Consider the following 1,697-nt stretch of genomic DNA (forward strand, 5'->3'; position numbering starts at 1 on the left):
TTAGCTATGGGAACCATCACATTTCCTTCCTCTCCTTGATAATTAGTCGACAGAATAGCAAGCTGAGATCATTCCACACTCCAGGGCTAATAGATGTGAGAGTGGTTTTGGGGAGGGAGATCTTACTTTCCTCTCTGCTATCTGGATGATGGCCAGGTTATCTGCAGCTCAGACTTGTGCCTGCAGTAGTGACCAGGCTCTTTGTACCCAGACCTTTCCTATCTTATCTGAGAGAGCAGCTGCTGTGCTAGCTACCCTTCAGGCCCTTGAATAGTGGGGCAGTGATCTCAAGTTTCGTGGCAAAGCCTCCTGAAATTGCCCACAGCAGCTAAATATTAAAAAAAGAAGTCTGAAATGGGCAGAAAAAGAGACTGATGTTGCTTGTAGCATGTTTTTCCACTCAGGCTTCTGTCAGTGTGGCAGCCCTTGGAAATCCATATTTTTTTACCCAGATGGAGAGGAAGGAACAGCAAGGCAATATTTTGGGACAGAATTTCCCTTCTGTACTGGTTCTGCTCAAGCTGTGCTGTAGGCGGAAAGTGTCTTTTCTCGCTCTTATTACCATCGTCAGTTCTGAACTCTTGCCCCTCCTGCCCGTGTTGAGCAGTGTGGTCATCTTAATCTCTTGGGAGCTTTGAGAACGGGCATCCCACTTTGATTTTTTCCTAGTTGTTTATGGATCCGAAAATACACAACCAGCACGGCACTTAGGTTTACACTACAGCAGCCTTGGCAGCAGGACATAGTGAATATGTCATGAATGAATGGAAAATTGCCAGCCTTTCAGGGGTGCCCTGCCATATTCCTCTTTCCTGGACGAGAGGTTAAGTGTGCCCAGCAGGAGCTGGGAGCTCTTTCTCGAAGAGACATTGTCCTAATTGAAGGTGCCTTACTGATGTGTGAGGGTTCAAGACTCAGCCATAGCCAGGATATAAATGCTGCAGGCTCCCACAAACATCCCTGTCAAGATGCCACAGCTGCCAACATCCAGTCCTGTTTCCTGCCATTCAAAACTTTTGCCTGCCATCTCTTGCACTAAATTATTAGTGATATATCTAACAAAACTCTTTTTTGAGCAGGTAAGCAATGCAAGTCATGTTTGAGGGTAAGCAAATATTTTCCACTAAATGAAAACTTCTAAGAAACATTAACATATTGATAAAAATATGACAAAGATGGATGGCAGAGCATATGAAGCGCAAACATCTATAGTATCTCAAAATGGTGGGCAGAACCACTTCTGAGATGCTCTTAGTGAATAGGAGCCTCGTCGTTTTTACTGAGATGCTGATTTTGTTTTCTTTGAAATGCTAGCAGCATACAAAAATCTCACAGATGTAAATACCCCACCAAGTACTTACCAGGTCTGATAGGAAGCCGGTCATCTCTGGTTAGGGGCTGGTTGTCTGGAGTGTGATGTGTCTTTGTCATCACAGACTTCTGTGTCTCTGTCTCCTGCCTGCTGGTATGGCAGTGGGCATTTGGCTTCAGGGACCAGAGTTAAATTTTTACTATTTCGTCTTCATTCACCTATATTTACTTCGACTGGCCAAAGTTAACACTGCTGGATTAAATATTTCAGGAAATAATTGCATCTAGTCCCGTCTGCAAGGGGAAAGTTTCAAAGCAGAGGAAGTTTGCACCTGGGCTTTGGAGGGCTTTGGAAAGGGAAAGCAGAACAGTTCAGGCAAAAAAAA

The 1,697-nt window shown here is 44.4% G+C and overlaps 1 protein-coding gene across 1 annotated transcript in view; it reads right to left on the reverse strand.

Annotated features, from left to right (window-relative positions):
• Positions 1–1,385, reverse strand: part of LOC104293695 (solute carrier family 2, facilitated glucose transporter member 11-like) — a 10,166-nt gene extending 8,781 nt beyond the window's left edge. Inside the window, exon 1 of the mRNA XM_009893215.1 lies at positions 1,362–1,385. Within this exon, the coding sequence (XP_009891517.1) occupies positions 1,362–1,385 (24 nt within the window). The remainder of the gene's footprint in view (positions 1–1,361) is intronic.
• Between the last annotated feature and the right edge of the window lie 312 nt (positions 1,386–1,697).

This window comes from Charadrius vociferus, unplaced genomic scaffold, assembly GCF_000708025.1.
Source record: "Charadrius vociferus isolate BGI_N301 unplaced genomic scaffold, ASM70802v2 scaffold999, whole genome shotgun sequence".
In the NCBI taxonomy this organism is placed as follows: Eukaryota; Metazoa; Chordata; class Aves; order Charadriiformes; family Charadriidae; genus Charadrius; species Charadrius vociferus.